Source organism: Phalacrocorax carbo, chromosome 1 (assembly GCF_963921805.1).
Source record: "Phalacrocorax carbo chromosome 1, bPhaCar2.1, whole genome shotgun sequence".
In the NCBI taxonomy this organism is placed as follows: Eukaryota; Metazoa; Chordata; class Aves; order Suliformes; family Phalacrocoracidae; genus Phalacrocorax; species Phalacrocorax carbo.
In genome coordinates, this window is record NC_087513.1 from 84,893,712 (window position 1) to 84,912,401 (window position 18,690).

Consider the following 18,690-nt stretch of genomic DNA (forward strand, 5'->3'; position numbering starts at 1 on the left):
ATCAATTCTTCTTTTGAATCTGTCTATACAATGCATATAGTTTGAACACCAATGCCTCCAGAATATTCATTTAGAAATAAGTCATCCCAATATTCCTGAGAAACTAACTGAGTTACTAGGAATTTACCTAAATTAAACAATGTGCTGGATTTCACGTATGTACTTGTTTTTTCTTTAAAAACAGATTTACAGCTCTGCTTACTGGTAACCAAAAAAGGATCTTTTCAAAATTTGAAATGCAGCTGAATTGTTCTTTGTTTATAGGAAAGATTGCTACTAGGCCCTTCTCTATAATTGGAAGAATTAGGACCATATTTCTATTTATCTTATTTTGATTCTTCATACAGCCTTTTACAAGCATAGCTCCATATTGAGGTTTGTGTCCATTATTTTAGTTTTACAGGGGAACAATACCAGCCTTGAACTTCATCCCTTAAAGGTTCTACCTTTAGGAAATCTGCTTTATTTTCTTTTATGCACAGAAATGAAGGTAGTTTTGAGACTCTGGAGGCTAGGAAGGACTCTAGGGTGTAACATTGAATCCTTTTCTGTGAAAAAAACAAATGACACATAAATGCTAAATGGACAGAGTAGGTGTCTTACATGTCATTTAGCTCTCTTAAAATGTTGTACTAGTAAAACAAAGATGAATCATTCTAATATCTAGAACTCACAGCCCACGAGGCCATTAATTCCAACATGCAAGAAAATAAAATGTTTTGCTGAATAAAACAAAGGAAGTTGTCAAATTAAAGATGGTTATAATCAAATGAATGGATCTGAATGAGTCATTTGAATTTTTGAATGTGCTGCCTGGGGTAGATATGGAAAGGACAGTGGATTAGTTGAAAAGCAGCATAGATATAATTAAATTATAACAACTTGCTTGCTGAGCTAATAATAACCATGAATTTTAATGAAATATTAATTCTTTCTAGACAGCCATGTAATTCCTATGAAACCACATACCAGTGTCTTTATTAGTGAATGTAGTTGAGTTACTTATTTTGTGAATAATCCCATGAATTACTCACGAATGACCCAAAATACATAAGACTAGATGCTGAGCTGATACAAATATGTATAGCCATATTAGGTGAAAACAACCCTGAGCTTCTTTCTCATATAGAAAAAGAACCAGATTAGCCTGTTGACCCTGAGGTCCAACAGTTTTTATGGGCTGTTTCAAGGTCTCACAGGATGGGATCCTTTTTACCCAGTTTTTTTAAAGAGACGGAGGAACATGTACTTTCAGAGGGCATTTCAGCCTAGCTGTATTAACTCTTGCTTTGCTTCAGTCCCACATCTTACATGTCAGTGTACTACAAATTTGGTCAGAAACCCAAGAGCTCCCATTATAATGCACATGTCACATAACTTTTTTGCAAGGCGGGCAGCACAGTTCATTATTAAAAGGAAGCTGGCAGCCTGAAGGGAGTCCTTTCAATTCCTTGTAATTTGAGAAGACTGGTAGTTGTAGTGTGTGTGATACCCCGGGAAAGGGGGACTAGAATGAGGGTAGGGATTCTGGAAGGCATCACAGGGAACAACAAGGCTGTGATGAAGCTGATCTCTAGTTGGATGAATTAAACAGTAAACATCATGATGGTAAAGAGAATTTTACAATATTGGCTTTTCAGGGAGAAACAGCAGGCACAAACCAAAATGCTCACATGCAGTATGAGAGTGACCTGATGGTAAACATGTAAAACTCCCTTGATAGAACTACTGGGAGTATAAAGAAAAAGAGAGAAAGAAAAAAGGAAAAAAAAAAAGGCAAGTCCATTTAACTTTTTTAGCGGAGGATCTAGAAGGAAAATGCCATTTAACAAATTTCTGTTTAGCTTAGCTTGATCCACTGATCAACAACACAGAGAGTATTCAGATCATATTGTTAGCATCTAGGAATAGTCAATGCTCTATTTGAGTGGATTAATGTAACCACTGCCAATTATTTAAATAAAATGGCTTATGATATAGTTGCTGCTCGGGCATTCAGGCAGCATGATTTTATTTTGGCCCTGCACAGATTTTTTGAATGATCTTAAATGGGTCAATAAATCCTTCTCTGTCTGTTCCTCAACTCTAAAATAAGATAATAATGCCTTTGTCTGCCTTGACTTTGCAGACTATGTATGCTTCATGGGATGAGGACCATTACTGTGTGTTCATACAGTGTCTCCTTTATCAACCTGTCAGTGCCATTGTTATACAAATACTGCTAATGAGGGAGCTAATCTTCTCAGAGTGATACTACTTTACAGGACAGAAATCGCCCAGCTCCCTCTGGTAATAATTCATTTTCCTCCCTGTTGTTTAGATGTCTGCTGATTTGTACGTAACTTTTTAAAATGAAGTAATTGGCAGTGATCTCCCAGGTTCAACAGCCAGTTCCTGGATGGAGATGGATAGCATTTCCTGGCTTATAAGTTATACGTGTCCTGCCTTCTGCTACTTTGTTCTCATTGTGTATGCTATCAATTAAACTTTCCTCCCTAATTCAAAGGAATGACACTTTGCATTTCCAGGCCAGTGTGTCCTGCCCCTCCAGAGAAGGACCTGTTTGTCAGACTGACAGAAATAAGCAATTAATATCAATTGAGATTAAATTGTTATCTTTCACCAATAAGAAGTTGCCCTACCCATGGAATTCGTTGAAAAATCCATGCAGATTCATGCCAGCATAAGTTACGTCATCACTGAGAGTTCTCTAATAGTGAAATTCTGTTGTATGTGGGGAAGATGTATGAGTAGTAATCACTCTCTTCTTGACTGACATAAAGTAGCTAGATACTGACCACAGTAGGTTTTCTATTAATTTCTGATAAGCTGAGCAGAAAAAAGAGTGTAAATTTTATTTTAAATTTCTGTGTGCATAGCTAGCAAGAAATTTGAGCCAGCCAAATTTTATCTCAAAACTTTTCTAAGGAAAGCAACAGAATCATAGGGTTACATCATTGTAGATACTATATGGAACACTGATTTTTTTAAAAAGTCAATAAAATATCCATCCAACAGCTACATCACTTGATTTCTTCCCTTCTCCCTGTGCTTATCTGGCCACCCAGAAATTACAAGTGGTTCTGTCCTGATGTTCATTAAAACAAAAAATGTAAGCATTGACAACATATTTAAAACTGACATTTGATAACGTTGAAGCATTTTTTAAAGCTGCTAAAATAAACTACCATATTTATGAAACTTCATTTCCCCACATTTTGTCTTTGACATTTTATGAAGATGATAAAAATTTCAAAAAGCTGTGCAATTTTGGAAGCATGTTATATTTAAAAAACAAAACAACCAACAAAGCAAAACTGAAATACCTTTTGATTTTAATGGGAACTTTTGAAAACTGACTGCAAAAGAAGGTGCAGAAAAAATTCACAAGTATAGAAAATGAAATAGAATTAATTTGTTATTTTTTGCTGAGGTCTTTAATTGGTCATTTGCTAGAAGACATTGGTCACAAACCGCTGAATACAGAAACACTGCTGCTGAAGCTTTCCAAGATAAAAACAAACAAACAAAAACCTCACTGGACTTATTTTCACCTGCTTTGTCAAGCACTCAGTGATGTACTAATTGCCTCATCCTCACTAGGGAAGGTCACAAGACAGCAGTACCTTACAAGGTGTTTGAGCCTTTGTGAGATCAAGTTCTGAGGCAAAAGCCACTGTATAGAACAAATATCTGCTAAGAAAGGTATATAGTTGTTTGGGAGGCACACCTGGATTTTTTTTTCTTTTGTTACTGTTTACTGTTAGCTCTAGCATTAGATCCTAATTTTACCTAAAATGATCTATTTCTGTTTATTTATTTGCATGTGTCAGTGTATCTGTGTTGCTTTTTTAAAGCTGGAGTGAGATATTGTGCAAAATTAATTCAAATGGTCTTTCTGTTTGTTTCTAGGATTACAATTTCATTTTCTATGAATGTAGTGCATATTCTGGGTACAATACCAAAAAGTCTGTGCTACATTTAGCTAGGTAAGAAGAAAACACAATCTATGAGTTCTACACATGCCTGACTTCCTTGTCCCTGATGATAGAGTGACAGAATTCACAGAATTCAAACAGAATTTTGTTAAATTAGTTTGATAGGAGCTTATGGTGTTGAAATATTTGTTCCTTTTAAACTGGTCTGTAGCCTGACCCTGTTGCTCCAACTGAGCAGTTGCTCAGGTTCATAAGGAGTCCTGCGTAAGCTAGTGAAGCTCTATAGAGACGCAGAAACACCTGAATTGTTGCTAGAAAAGCTGCGGGTCTGGGATGATGTGATAGTTCTTGCAGGAAATTCTTGCAGGTTTACAGAAATAAGCTTAAAAATGCTGCTGAGTCATTGCAGCAGAACACTGGATGTGCTGCTTTCTTTCCTGTGCTCATTGCAGCTCAAATTCTGCTGTCTACCTGTGGGCTGGGGGAAAGGGAGAGGTGGATTTTTGGAGTTATATAAAGGCTAGGGGTAAAAATACAGGTAAATCTGTCCCCTCTGAACTATTTACAGAGGTGAAAACAGTGGTAATGGATTGGCAGATCTTTAATATTGTTGCTGAAGTTAGTGACATTTTGTAGATGTGTCAGGTAATTGGTAAATGTCTAGTAGCCAGATGTGTTTTTGTTTTGCTCCAGCTCAAAAATAACAAATGAAAGTCGCTGTTTTGATTCTCTCTAATGTATAATACTAACAATCAGTCCCAACTACATTTCTCTAACTAAATGAACAAAGGCAAATTTGTGATGGAGCCACCAAAATTGTACATTTTTGTTTGTTTCTTAGTTCATAAAATTCTGTCATTTTCTGTTATCTCTGGACAATTTTTTAGGCTTGGGGGAAATGTTTTTTTGTTTTGATCTCTTATTGGTATTATTGACTTTTTTCTGAAAAGTATTGTTTCTTTCCTCCAGGATTTTAAAGGAACATGAAGATAAAGTGAAAGAGAAAACCATTGAACTTCAATCTGATATGAATAAAAAGTCTTGCTGTAGCAGGCCATAAAATGCTGGGGCATATTGAGACAAGTCATACATTTATACAACACTACATGACACCATCAAATTTGCTTTATCTTCCAAATATTTCTTCTGCTGTGTTCTGAGTGTAGGTGTAAGTCAACCTTAAAATCCTTGTATGTGCTGATCATCACTTCCACAAATCTCGTCTTTAGTTAATTGACAGTGTATTTGGGGTAGTAACAGTCTTTTACTGTTTTTTTTAAAAGCAACACACCAGCAACTGCAAAGTGTATAACATTATCTGAAGTATCTTTTTGTCATTTCTGTGGAGATGACATAGCTGTGCAAACATAGTATATTTACACTGCTGTAGGGTGCCATTAATCATGAAAGTGGAGTCATACAAAATCAGCATTATAGACATCTATCAAATGATTACAAATTATCTGCTGGTAGGTCTCGAAATGTAATGCTAAATAAGCAAGGCATGGGCTATCATGAAGGGGAATGTGTTTTATCAGATCTGATGATTGCTTATAAAATCTCCATCTCTGGAAATTTTCACACAAAGCCATGGTGATTTGACATAACTTTGGGGAAAGTTCTGCTTGGAGCAGTATATTGGACTAGAAACCTCCCAGGTTTCTTTACAACCAACATTTCTGTGGTACAGGTGGTAAAAACCCCAGATAATCTTTTAGTCAGGCAAACCATTCTGCATGTCTGCTTTGTATACCAACATTAAAGCCCAACAGTTAGTCTAAGACTGCTACAACACCTGCAATAGAGCATCTAAGGGTGCTATGAAAGCACTCTATGGTGCAAGACATTCACAAGAAAACAAATGTCAGTCCTAGCTTCCAGAAGGGCAAGAAGGAGTGTCCAGACAACTACAGGGTCTTAAAGCCATTCCACAGTACCTGGGAAAACAATAGAGCAACTAATCCTGAAAACCAGACACCAGACACATGAAGGACAAGCTGGTCACCAAGAATCGTCAGCATGGAATTATAAAGTGGAAATTCTGCTTAACCAACCTGATAGTTTCTACAATGAGATGGCTAGCTTCATGGATAAGGGGAGAGTCACGGGTGTTGTTTACCTCAACTTTAGTAAGGTTTTTGACACCACCTCCGATGATAACTTCTTCACTGACAAGATGACAAAGTATGGATTGTATTACTGGACAGGAAAGTGCTTTGAAAACTGGCTGAATGACTGCGCCCAGAGGGTCTAGAGAAGAGAAGGCTCAAGAGGGATCTTTATCAGTGTGTGTAAGTACCTGATGAAGGTGGGGAATGAAGAGCAGAGAGACAGACTGTTCTCAGGAGTGCCCAGTGACTAGACAAGACAGACACAAACTGAAACACATGAAATTCCATCTGAACACAAGAAAATACTTTCTCTTTACTGTGGAGGTGGTCAAACACCAGAATAGTTTTCCCAGAGAGGTTGTGGCGCATCCATTCTTGGAGATATTCAAAACCCAACTGTAAATGGTCCTGGGCGACCTGCTCCAGCTTGTCCTTCTTCAGCAGTGGAATTGGACAGGTGTTCTCAAGAGATTGGTACTTTCTGGCTCCTGAAATTCTGACTCTATATAATGTTCAAAGCCCCATGGGACTAGCATGATCTCCAGGCTGACTAGATTTATCCTCATGACCACAGGCAGTTATGTGAGTGCGGAGCATAGTAAAAAGAACACATGACATACAGGCAGAGATGAGGACAGCTTAGAAGAGAAGTTTGATTTAGGTTTCGTTTTGATTTATAAGCAGATTCCCTTTTTCTGTATATCACTGAAGTACAAGATAGAAACACCTTGAGATGAAGGAAAAGAAACAGTGTGTCAGTACTGTTGAAAGAACAAGGATGGGAAGAATGTTACACAATGTCAATGTTCTGGCAAGCAGAAGTGAATTTTGCATTTGGACCCATGAACATTAGGTTGGAAGGGTCTAGGCATTTGTCCAGATTGAGACCAGATGTCACTCTGCTTAATGGAACTCCTACTTAATGTGCTTATTTAGCAATAGAACTCAAATGGAAAGTTCTCCCAGAAAATATTATACTTTGTCTCGCTTGCATTTGTCAGTAGGAGGTGTCAGGCCAATTTACCTGGTATTCTGAATATTTTGTGAATATTTTCACAAGTTCTTTTCTCAGATATCTCCACGTCTTTACTGGTAAAGGATACCTTCAGCTTTTTAATTCTGCTACTTCCATATCCTCAATTCATAGCTCAAAACTGGTTGTCATCATGTGTTTTGTTGTTTTCTACATGATATATACAAATGCTATCCATCACATGCTGCTGTTTCAGCTTCACACAACGCTTACATTGTTGCCTGCCTACACTCATCCCTTAGGGAAGCAAGCAAAATAGGAAGCTATTTTTTTCTGAGATGCTCTGTCAGTGGTGATAATAGCAATTATAATCAGACAATTACAGAATTATAAGATAATCAGACAATTACAAAAGTAAATAGTTTTTGCTTTAATCAGGTCTCATTAACTAATGACATGATGATAAAATAATTCTGCTAACTGATCAGCATTACTAGGTACTGTTAATTAGTGAGCTATGTATGCGTTTTTGGACTGCCATTTCATATTTCTGCATAAAAATCGTAGGACATGTATGGTTTGTGATGAAATTCTGTTGTGACCTTAACACAGGTCCATTTCTGGTTCTAGGGCTGTGTTGTACTGGAAATGCTGATGGTCATTTGAGTGAATAGAAATGTCTAGACATGAAAGCACAGAACTGAACTGCAAAAGAGGATGTTCTGTTTTCCACATGAGGATTCAGGGGTCAGCTCAGACTGACTGCTGTGCTGCTAAAAGACCATGTTTAATGATTCAGAGGAATGCCTTGGACTGTAGCCTAAACCTGTATATCCTATGAGGAAGTAAGACTTAGTTTTGGTAGTAATCTCAAAGCTAACACGGTTTCTTTCTGCTTCACAATTACAGTGTAGTTCTCTCCATGTTTTCTCAGAAAATGCTATCTTCACATTCTTTGCATCATCACTTATCTACAATGTTTGTTTCTGCTGAAAAATCAGATAAATATCAAACCTACTAAGGAAAAGGAAAGGGAAAGTAGTCGGGGAGATTGTATCAGTATCTGCAGAGACTGGAAAGACAGGTAAACAGAACAGCAGAGATTGTAACAATTTTGAGAGTATAAAAAACCTTTTCCTTTCCCTTCAGCAGTATCTGGACCCTAGAATACTCTTTTGTCTAGAGGACAGGTGCTCTGCTTTAGCAGTCATGTGTGCGCAGTGATCTGCCTCTTTTTCTATCTCAGTTGTGTATAGCACGTCTTTTATGCTTTTTGTGTCTATCCCCAGAAGCAGCAGCTATTTTCAGCGAACAGTCTTGTTCCCTGTAGGCATACTACTGCCCTGGCTTACCTCAGTCAACATACTGTGCAGAAATACCAGTATTTTGGGGAATCTCTAGCTGATGAGTCACACCCTCCTTACTCTAAAATAACACGAAAAGCAAATTTAAAGTAATCTGTTTTTTTCTTTTACAATGAGGCTATTAGAAAACAAACATGTTAGATCTGAAACATCAGGTTTCTTTCTTTTAGTTGCTTTTAAAAAATATTTCTAAGTGCTGTAAACTCAAAATTTTTAGAAAGTTTAGACATAATCTGAAAGATTTGTCTTCCTCCCACCTGCCTGTGTGCTTTGGGGATTAACATCTGAGATGATCTCTGAGAAATACTGAAAGGAAATGTTTCAAAAAAGACTAAAAACCTCCCACTTTTCCAGTTGGAACTAGACTGTGAATGCATAATGCCTATTGAAAAAGAAACCACCTGGCTTTTTTGTATGTTCAAACTAGGCAAGTACACGCACTGGCATAAATTTACACCTCTTATGCCAAGCTGAAAATTACTCATAAAATGTGTCCTCCATGCTATACTGTTCTGTAGAGAACCTTGGGAGCAGAGTGGCTCTCTTAACATTAGTGACTAGCTCCCTAATCCTACAAGCACTGCACGTGTGATTTGCGCGCTATGCCTTTTAGAGGCATGCTCAGTATCTAGCTTTTTTGGATGATCCTTTGCATTTCAAGTGACAGAACAATGCCTGAGAAGAGTTTTAATACTTTTCACTTAAGATCAGAGTCAAGGCAGAAACGACCTGCTTTCTTTTTTCTCCAGTGCTGTATTTGTTACTTATCAGGGACACTTTTGTGTAAGTACTGTATTTCAGTTTCCTTCTCGTGCTCAGCTCATGATCTTCTTTTCTTGTCAGTGGGAAGGAAAAAGCTTTAAACATATGTCTGTTTCCAATGTCAACAGTCATTTTGTCATTAGCATTTTAATTCAAAGCTATGATGATCAGTGGCTTGGGCTCAACACTAAAGTCCAAGATAGACCTTCTTGTTCAAGACTTGAGAAGACTAGGCTCAGACCCTACTTGGATTGCTGATGAAAGCCTAGCAGCCAATTGCACCTGGCCTGCAAGCTGTTTGCATAGCTCTTTCACTAATGCTGGACCTACATATGCTGAACTCATTGATGCTTTCAAAACCTTTGTGGTAGGTGACACGTATAAATGGCATTGGAAGCCTAAATTTTCTTTTTGATCACTGTAATTTGAAGACACTCAGCACTGCAGTAGGCAATCTCAGTTTGTTAAGTGATGGAGAAATATGTAGTATGCTTTTGATGTCAAGAAAAGCACAAGCCAGCTTCCCAGGGCTGAATGTGATTGAAGTCTAGTCATCACCCCAGAATTGTGCCATTAAAAATATCAGCAAGAACTTAATTTTGCAACACTGAACTGAATGGGCGCTTGTAGTAAGAAGGCAAGGTGGCCACTGTTGGAGAGACCTACCTTTCTTTCACTGTCACTAGGTGAAAGATGAGGCAGAAAGGGCAGTACAGTGCTTAAAATACCTCTCAAACTGGTTAATGAGCTGTTCTGATCACGTTTTCTTCGCTGCTTCTTGTCCATTGCAGGCAAAAATGACACATTCTCAGTAAAGGCAGGCCAGACCGTTGTGTTGTGTCTTTTTTTTTTATTAAACAACGTGGGTTTGGTTTTTTTTCCTTCTTCATTCTTTTAATATTAAAGATATATGCAGTAGGCAAGATAAGTGGATGGTTTGAAGTATTGTCAAAGTGTAAGTTAGACAAAGCATGCGTCTTTCCCCTTTCAGTTGTCGTCAGCTCAGTAATTAGTGGCAAAGGAGAAGAAGAAAACGTTGTTTGCGTATCTTTAAATGGAGGGGGCTGAGAAAAAAAAATCTGGTAGAATTCCTTACCTTGAAGTCCTAGAATCACAAAAATGTTAGTAGAAAGGGACTTCTAGAGGTTTTTCTGGTCCAAGACGTTACTTGAAGAGTAACTGATCTACCTATGAACTGATCCCTTGAAAATGGCAGCAATATTTGACAGAGAAAATACTACTCATTTTGTGAGGAAAGTTTCTCATTGCAAGAAATACGGAAGAAAAGTACTTTAAAACAACAGTGAGTAACTACACTGCAAAGAGTATCAGGCAACAGGGATGACCCCGGTAACAACAAGCCCATCAATCTCACTTCTGTGCCTGGATTATGGAGAGGATTATTCTGGGAGTTACAGAAAAACACCTGAAAGATAATACAGTAATTGGTCCTAGCCAGCACAGGTTCACTAGGGGAAAGTCCTGCCTAACAAATTTGATTTCCTTCTATGACAAGGTCACCCACCTAGTTGACCAAGGAAAGCCAGTCAATGTGATATTTTTGGATGTCAGTAAAGCTTTTGATACTGCCTCTCACAGTATCCTCCTGGACAAAATGTCCAACGTACAGCTGCATGAACACGTAATGCAGTGGGTGAGCAGTTGGCTGATGGGTCGGGCTCAAAGGGTTGTAGTAAATGGGGTTACATTGGGCTGGCGGCCAGTCACTAGTGGGGTTCTGCAGGGATCCATCTTGGGGCCAGTACTCTTTAATCTCTTTGTTAATGACTTGGATGCAGGACTTGAAGGAATACTAATTAAGTTTCCTGATGACACAAAATTGGGAGGAGCTGTTGACACTCCTGAGGGCAGAGAGGCCCTGCAGAGGGATCTGGACAGACTGGAGATCTGGGCAATCACCAACTATATGGAGTTTAGCAAGGGCAAGTGCCAGATTTTGCACCTGGGTCACAGCAACCCTGGATGTACATAGTCTGGGGAATGAGAGGCTGGAGAGCAGCTCTGCAGAGAGGGACCTGGGGGTTCTGGTCAGTGGCAAGTTGAACATGAGCCAACAGTGTGCCCTGGCAGCCAAGAGGGCCAACTGTGTCCTGGGGTGTATCAAGCACTGTATTGCTAGCCAGTCAAGGGAGGTGATTGTCATGCTCTACTCGGCACTGGTGCGGTCTCACGACCTTTCCAACTCAGTACATTCTATGATTCTATGATTTTTACTGCTGAATTACAGTTTAATTTTAGTCTACATAGATACCATGTGATACAATCCCTAGACCATAAGAAATGAAGGCACTGTATCGTTTTTGTGAAGGGAAAACCAATAGAAACAGGTTTCTAAAGAGTGAAAAGTTGACAAATACTGGCAAAATACATCTTCAAGTATGCTTTATTTGCAGGTGATTAAAAAGATTTTTAGGCAAAAAACTAGTCAATCTTATCCAGTACATGATGGAATATGATTTAGTGCCTAATGCCAGACAGACTGGAAAATGGGTAGATAGGACTGATGATGCAGTTTTTGATGGATTACAAGTGATTAAATGGTCCACATTCATATAGTAAAAAGACTTGATACATATGAAGAATTATAAGCGGTTAATAATTTTAACTATAAGCAGGAGATATTGTAAGAAAAAACAAGGGATGTAAGGGGATGGGAAAGCTACAGACATCTTAGTAGTATCAGAAGCCATAGACTTGTTTTTTAAACGTAAGCTTATTCCTGCAAATCACTGCACTTTTGAGAATAGTATTGAAATTGAAAACTTATCTAAAACATCACCAAAAGGAAACACTAATTCCTATTTTTTTTTGAAAATTATTCTGTATTAAGAGTTCTTGCAAAAAAATCAAAATATGCCATGGCCAAGAAACATGAATTATTCACCATTTCAGAGACTTTGCATTCATCACATTTAAATACTATATGTCCAATTTCAGAAGGTCTCATGCAAAATCCAGCTATAAAAACTCACCACAGAATATTTTCAAGGATAAAAAGATAATGTTTTTTAAAACTCTGACAGACATCCAGTTGTGAAGGTGGATTTTGAAAATAATAGTCCATATTTTCCAGAAGGCATTCAAAAACACAGTTGTTGACCTTTCTATAAATGCCCAGCTCTTATCTACATTTTGCATGGAATATTTACCAAAGCTATAATTTTGGACAGTTACTGGAATATATCACTGCCTGGAGTAGTGCCAAAGGTAACAATTATATTTCCATAACTGCATAATGAGAATTAAATAATCAGAAAACAAATTCCTATTATGAAATGACTTTTTTTCTCATGTACCATATATATATTCAGTTATATTGAATGTAAGTCCAGTAATACTATCACAGTAATACGCAGTAGTGGTCTTTCATACTGAGAAAACTGCCCTAAACATCTTTAACATGCAAAGCTTGGAAGAACCAGAAATTCATGTAAGTAGTATAATTTGTATACGCATCTTCTGCCATCCTAAAGTTAACCAGAACACTCAAGACTGTTTGCTTATATTTCCTATATGTTTGACAAAAGTTACAGTTCTGTATACTGTACATTCACAGCGGGATCCCAGCCCCCTGTTCTATCTGCAAGGATCAGGTTACCACTTTCCATCGGAGTAAACATTCTGGTATTTAATATAATAATCTTGCGAACAGTTGTTCCTAGCTTGAAGTTCAGCAGTTCAGGACTTGATAAAATTCTCCTTTTCATCTCTCTGAAAGGTTTCTTCCTAGCGCATTTTGTAGTCATTAGATACTGACATTTCACATAGCTGTCCTTTAAAATCCAAGTCTACTGTGAAATCCAGGTCACGCTGTAAAAAGATTTAAATGTAACATGTAAGTAAGACTATAAATTTAGCATATAAATTCAGTTATCATTGTTCCAGTTGAAAAGACCTGGAGATTCAAGAGATACCTTCTTTGGTTTCTAACTTCTTTTGTTTTTAAGTGTTGCTAACACTGAAAAAGCAGGATATAGGATGTGTAATAGCATTCACCATACAATCTATGTCTAGAGCATATTTCTATATTCTTCTTAAGGCTGATTTAGTATCCTGGTTACAACTAGGAAGCTTCTGAAATCCTGTGCTATCATATATATTCCATAACAATTTTTTAAGGTTATCCCCCACTGAGATGCTCTCAATCTAGGGTGAAGGGCTTTCACACTAGGACTTATTCTAGAATAGATCTAGTAAACTTTCAATTGTAGAGAAGTCCTCAGTCATTCTTTATCTTATAATGACATGTTTCTTGGAAAGAGGCACTACATAGCCCTACAAAATGATGCTGTCTCTCTACAAGCTTTTGAAAGGCTTCATGCTTCAGAAGACCAAAGCACTAACAAATCCTTTTGAACCAAGGTGGTCTCTCTGTCTTATGATAACTATCAAGAACACATTAATTTTAGCACCTAAATCTGCATTCAGGTGCTTAACTGCTGTGATAACAAATTTGAAATATTTTCTTCATTTTTCCCTCAAAAGAAAGTTGATACATTCAGCTCAAAAGAAACTGTTCCAGTCCCCCAGAGATAACATAAAGATGGGAGACACACTGTCTGCCTCTACTTTCACAGCAAGCGGTAACTTCAGGAGGAGTGAATGTTTTAATGCCAAGTTTATTTTGTGTTTATTTCTTCCCCTGTATCCACACTACCATGAAAACTGTATCCAATCTGTATTCGATACAAAAAAGGAAAAGTAATGCAAAAAAGAAAATCAATGAAATGTTAAGATTTGCTGCAGTCAACAAATGCAATAGTTCATCAATTACAACAACTGCATGGATGGATAATAACTAGGTTATTTTAATGGTTGTATGTTGTAATAGAAAATGAAGAGATTCTGCTCAAGGTTTTTGGCAGAAAATGGTGCCACTGTTTCTCCTGGAAGCCATAGTTATCGTGTCTTGCATATAATGGCATGGGTTGTCCATCAGACCATGTCTCATAGTCTCCTTACAAGTTAAAAGAAGAACTGAATAACTAACATGCTTGGTGAGGGATTCGGCCCATAGCAGAGAAATTAAGGAAGTTTTCACCAGTCACGAGAGTGTGAGATCCATCATGCTTTAGCTTTAGTCTATTTATATAAACTTATGTATTTTCTGTGGAAAGCCACAATTTTTAAACAACCGTACCATTTGTGAGGTCAAATACATTTGATCACTGAGTTCACTGAAATCTGTTACTTAATTTCCTAAAGGAGAGTTACTGGGAACTGAGTGGGAAATCTGGCTGCAGATGTGGAACTGAAGTACTTACTCTTGATCATCCTGTGTTGGCAGAAGGGATCTTACCACTGATTTTAGTGACAGTATGAAGAGACCCTTGCCTACTTGTGTCACAAAATGTGAGTCAAGCTGATTGCAGAGGGCAGCTGACTTGATGATGCACTTGAATCATTACTTCTTTCCCTTGCTATCTTGCTCGCAGGCTGAGTTCTAGAACATTAGCACTACATCACCATTGCTGTCACCAGCTTTGGAGAAGCTGTGACTAGAGCTCTTCCTAATAAACATTAATTTAGAGCCTTTAGCATGCTCATTGTTTTACTTACATGCATTTTGTTTAATGTTGATTATAGTTTGTGATCTATAGAGTTGGAATTACAATCAGTGATGCTGACTCACCACATTTTTTGCATTTGGTTTCATGGATATAGTCCCATAGATTTCTTCTCCTCGTCTCACAGTTAAATAGTCCTCTAAGTAGAAGACAGTTTGCTTCCAGTGAGTATAGGGAGCATCAGGTGCTAAAAATATATATATAGGTATTATTTACAGAAGTTTAATTTTTTCTACAAATCAAATTAAGACTTGGGAACAATTAAAATATCATTTCTTCTCATAGCATGCTTTAACTTACATATTAGCAAACATCCTTTACAACAACACAATTCTATTGACTGTCAGAAGTTTTTTTTTTAAAAAAAAACTGTCAGGACAGGAATTTTTAACAGTTCTTGTTTTACAAAATTCTAGAATCACAAGATTGATATAAACAAACTTTTGTCAGAAGCTGTGTTGGCAAACTGATATCTTCCAAAGGAAAAGTATTTTACCAGATAATTTCTGGCTATGTGTTTAGACGGTTTTAATGACTGTTAATTGCTAAATGGAGAGATCATCTTGCAGGAGTTCAGATCCAGAATCTGTTTTCCATTTGGACGTGCCTCTGTAAAATTTCTAACTGAAAACATGTTAGACCAAAACTAAACTGAACTTATATTGTAAAACATAACTGCTAACCTTGTACACACATACATGTGCACATTTCCTTCTGCAGAACTATCTTCCTTAGAAAAGCTTGACATATCTGCAAACTTGTGCTCCATGAACAGGGTGTGTGTGGAACATAGGCACAGGTCTTCAAGTCCACTCCAAATCACATACTTATTTTCTTCATAATTAAAAAAAAAGACATATCAATGAAGTGGTAATTCCTCATGTTCTGCAAACTTGGATATTTTACTGAATTCAGCAGACCCTTGCCAACAGACAGTAGCTGAGGATCCGGACCAGTCTTACAGACAGTGGTGATATTCCTTCAGTTACAGAAGGCCAAATGACCTTTTTATGGAGTAACTTGTTCTGTGCCTACCTTATCATGATGTGCTGAATAGAGGCAGAGAACCACTTTCCTCAACCTTCTGTCTACACTCATGCTAATACAGGTCAGGAACATTAGCCAGATATGTTGCAAAGCCATACTTCTGACTCATGTTCAGTTTGTTGCACACCAGAAACCAAGAGTCTTTTCCAACAAAGCTGATATCTATCCAGTTGGCCCAAGCAACAGCATGGAGTTGTTCAGTCCCAGCTGCAGGACTTGACATTTGGCATTGCTGAGCTTTATAAAGTTCTCATCAGCCCATTTTGAACCTGTGTCTTTCTAAATAATAACCCTTTCTTTCTAGCCTATGCTCCTTCTGATTTAGGATCTTCAACAAATTTGCTGAGAGTGTACTGTATCCCATCATCCAGATCATTAATAAAGAAGTGTGTGGAATGATTACTGGGGGTGAGATTATCAAGGTTGAAATTACTGAGGCTAAAGTTATATCCACATTTCATAAAAGTTAACTTCCGGACTGGAATGCGGTTGGCATGCTGGAAATTGGTTCAGTGACTGTCCCCTAAGCAACACCACCTGCGCTCTTAGATGTTAGGAACATTGAGGGAGCTCAGTGTCCTAATCTAAGGCAGATAACTGGAGGAGGGAGTGAAGTAAACACTTCATGGCCAAACTCATCCATAAATCACTGCAGATGCAGGGGCTGGATGGAACCATGCCCTGACCAGCACAGTAACATCATGCCCTGTGGGTGAACTTTGCTTATTATAAAATCATTATAATACTAAAACACACACACCTCCATCCCAGAGTTACCTGCCTCCAAGGTACAACCACCCCTCACTGAGCATGTGCTCTGAATTTCTCTTAGTCCATACTTTTAAACTGAGGCAAGGAATTTCTACACCAATCAATAACGAAAAGTATGTATGACTAGAGTCACTCAAGCTCCACCTAAACATAAAATAGTATAAAAATGTCCCCAAGAGAGGGGGATGTTAGAAAAGATACCACTGCAGACTACTGGGATCCGTCGACAGGCTGAACCTCTCTTCTCCCCCATAGGAATGCCTATTGGGTAAGACTCGAACACTTGGTTATACCGAGTCATTCCTCAGGAAATTTAGAGAACAAGCTTGTTATTTTGTGTTTTGTGTTGTAGTGCTTTATACTTGCACATGCTTTGCAGACAGTGTGTTTTTCACCAGCAATCAAATGAGACCCTGCATTTCTGTAGCTTCAATAAACGGCACTATTAGTGAATCTGGCTGTGAAGAGTTATTGGGCAAGACTAGAACAATAGTGATTGTACAGTTAGTGAATCCCTCGCCAACTAACAGCGCTGAACCGGGTATCACTCAGAATCTAAGCCCAGCCACCCCCAGCCCCTCTGACATCTGAGGACCAGCTGGATTGCATGGGGGTTTATTTTCTGCCAAATTTCTTCACCTATTAATGCAACAATGTGGAACAATATTGACCTCACTGTTGGTCACATGTGGCATGCTAATAATAACTGGCCTCTAGTTTGACTTGGCCGATTGACACATTTTGAGCCAATTTTTTACCCATGTTATTGTTCACTTATCCAGTCTGTACCTCACCAATAGATGCTATGTAAGGTTGTATAAAAGGCCTTGCTAATCTCAAGGTATACAACAGCCACTGATCTTCCCTCATTCACACAGCTATTCATCTAGAAGACAATCAGGTTGGTCAGATATAATTGGCTTTGGTAAATCCTGTTCTCAATCACCTTCTTGCCCTTCATATAGCTGGAAATAGTTTCCAGGGGATTTGTGTCATAAACTTCACAGAAGCAGAGGTGATGTTGACTGGCCTGTAGTTCCGTAGATCCTGCTTACTGTACTTCTTGAAGATGGATGTGATAGCTACCTTTTTCTAATCAAGAACCTTCCCCCATCACCATGACCTTTTAAAGATGTTAGAGGGTAGCCTTACAATGACATTGACTAGCAGCCTCAGCATGCTTGGATGCCTCCTGTCTGGTCCTGTGGACTTGTTTAATGTTCTGTAATCCTCATGACATACCTTGAGGCACTACTCACGTACCATCATCATATAAAAACCCTACTTCTCCAATGGCTGTAAGGCATCTCTCCCATTATTTTAGATACTCGAATAGCAATTAGCCCCTCCACATAAACACTACTTGTCTTAGTGCAGTTAGAGGGTCACCACCTGGGACCCAGAGGAAACCCTGGACCAAGTACTGTGCAGAGGATTTACAACCAAATGGTTCCCCCAGGCTTCAGAGTGGTCCCTAGATAGGCTATAACTGGTGATATGGCTGTAGCCTCATTTGCATCAAAGAAGGCCAGAGTGAATTTTGGTTTTAGAAAAAGCCCTTGTCAAAAACACACAACTTGAACATGGACTTGAAAATCTTAAGAATTTGACTTTGCATGGATATCTGGCTAGCAGCTTTTTCTCATTTGCATGCAATGACATCCAACTTTTTTTATTTGATGGGCAATACAGCCTGCTGGAGAAGGTAGTTACTGAAGTAAGCTATTCAGAGAATTGGCAGTAAAGCAAAGAAGAGAACTCGAGGAGAAACATAACATTTTCCAAGTGACAGGAGGCAAAATCTGGAGACATAGGAAGCCTCTTCAAGCAAACCTTCAAGAAGGCTGAGCCACCAGGAGCTAAGAGATGTAGTTGCAGAAAGTGATGAGACAGGGCAAGTCATCGAAGCTGAAAGGATCCTAGAATGGGGAGTGCATGACTAAGCATTCAGAATCTCTGAAGTAGCAGCTTGTGGGAGCTACAGATAGTTTATAGAAGCTAGGTTTTCAGGCATTGCTGATGAATCCCATTGTTGATAGAAGTTCAGAAATATCGGAGGTTGTGACTCCTTTCCCTTTTTTTTATGACAGGTAGACACAAAAGACTTTGCACACACATTTGCAAGTTGAGGTGGGT

General features: G+C 38.3%; 2 protein-coding genes across 18 annotated transcripts in view; one reads left to right on the top strand and one right to left on the bottom strand.

The window, feature by feature from the left end:
* The window catches only part of CRACR2A (calcium release activated channel regulator 2A), a 73,490-nt gene extending 56,483 nt beyond the window's left edge, over positions 1-17,007 (top strand). For 11 of the 12 annotated variants that reach the window (XR_010374880.1, XM_064463487.1, XM_064463510.1 and 8 more), the window contains 2 exons: positions 3,913-3,989; positions 4,908-17,007. Coding sequence is in view for 10 of the 12 variants with exons in the window: in XM_064463487.1 (XP_064319557.1) it covers positions 3,913-3,989; positions 4,908-4,998 (168 nt within the window). In the remaining 2 variants the exon portion in view is untranslated. Of the gene's footprint in view, positions 1-2,128; positions 2,290-3,912; positions 3,990-4,907 lie in introns of all 12 variants that reach the window. The other variant, XR_010374879.1, reaches the window with a different exon arrangement.
* Positions 11,535-18,690, bottom strand: part of PRMT8 (protein arginine methyltransferase 8) — a 76,835-nt gene continuing 69,679 nt past the window's right edge. For all 6 annotated transcript variants that reach the window (XM_064463573.1, XM_064463587.1, XM_064463588.1 and 3 more), the window contains 2 exons: positions 14,802-14,923; positions 11,535-12,979 (listed from right to left, as the gene is read on the bottom strand). In XM_064463573.1, the coding sequence (XP_064319643.1) occupies positions 12,896-12,979; positions 14,802-14,923 (206 nt within the window). In that variant the 3' untranslated portion in view covers positions 11,535-12,895. The remainder of the gene's footprint in view (positions 12,980-14,801; positions 14,924-18,690) is intronic.